This window comes from Penaeus monodon, chromosome 15, assembly GCF_015228065.2.
Source record: "Penaeus monodon isolate SGIC_2016 chromosome 15, NSTDA_Pmon_1, whole genome shotgun sequence".
Lineage (NCBI taxonomy): Eukaryota > Metazoa > Arthropoda > Malacostraca > Decapoda > Penaeidae > Penaeus > Penaeus monodon.
In genome coordinates, this window is record NC_051400.1 from 29281053 (window position 1) to 29281369 (window position 317).

Genomic DNA, 317 nt, shown 5'->3' on the forward strand with positions numbered 1-317 from the left:
GCCCATATTCACACGTGTGCACTGAAATAATTACCAAAGGACAGTCATTCTTATATTCACAAGCAAGCATAATGCCGAAGATATAATGCAAAATTTGGACAATCTGTCAGATCTATTGCGCATCACCGAAACCAGTTTTCCTATCCTGAAACCCCATGAAACAACCTCTGGCAACGGTGCTGGATCCGGTGGTAATATCAAGCGAAGCCCGACTGCCTGCGGGTTATTCTACGCGAACGCTCCACAGCCGCCGCTACAAAGGGGTCTGCTTGTCGTATAAATTCACCGAAATGTCAGGTAAGAAAGATAGCAGTGTG

General features: G+C 46.1%; 1 protein-coding gene across 1 annotated transcript in view; it reads left to right on the forward strand.

Moving 5' to 3' along the window:
* Window positions 1–140: 140 nt before the first annotated feature.
* Window positions 141–317, forward strand: part of LOC119581923 (rhodanese domain-containing protein CG4456-like) — a 5532-nt gene continuing 5355 nt past the window's right edge. The window contains exon 1 of the mRNA XM_037930096.1: window positions 141–297. Within this exon, the coding sequence (XP_037786024.1) occupies window positions 156–297 (142 nt within the window). The 5' untranslated portion in view covers window positions 141–155. The remainder of the gene's footprint in view (window positions 298–317) is intronic.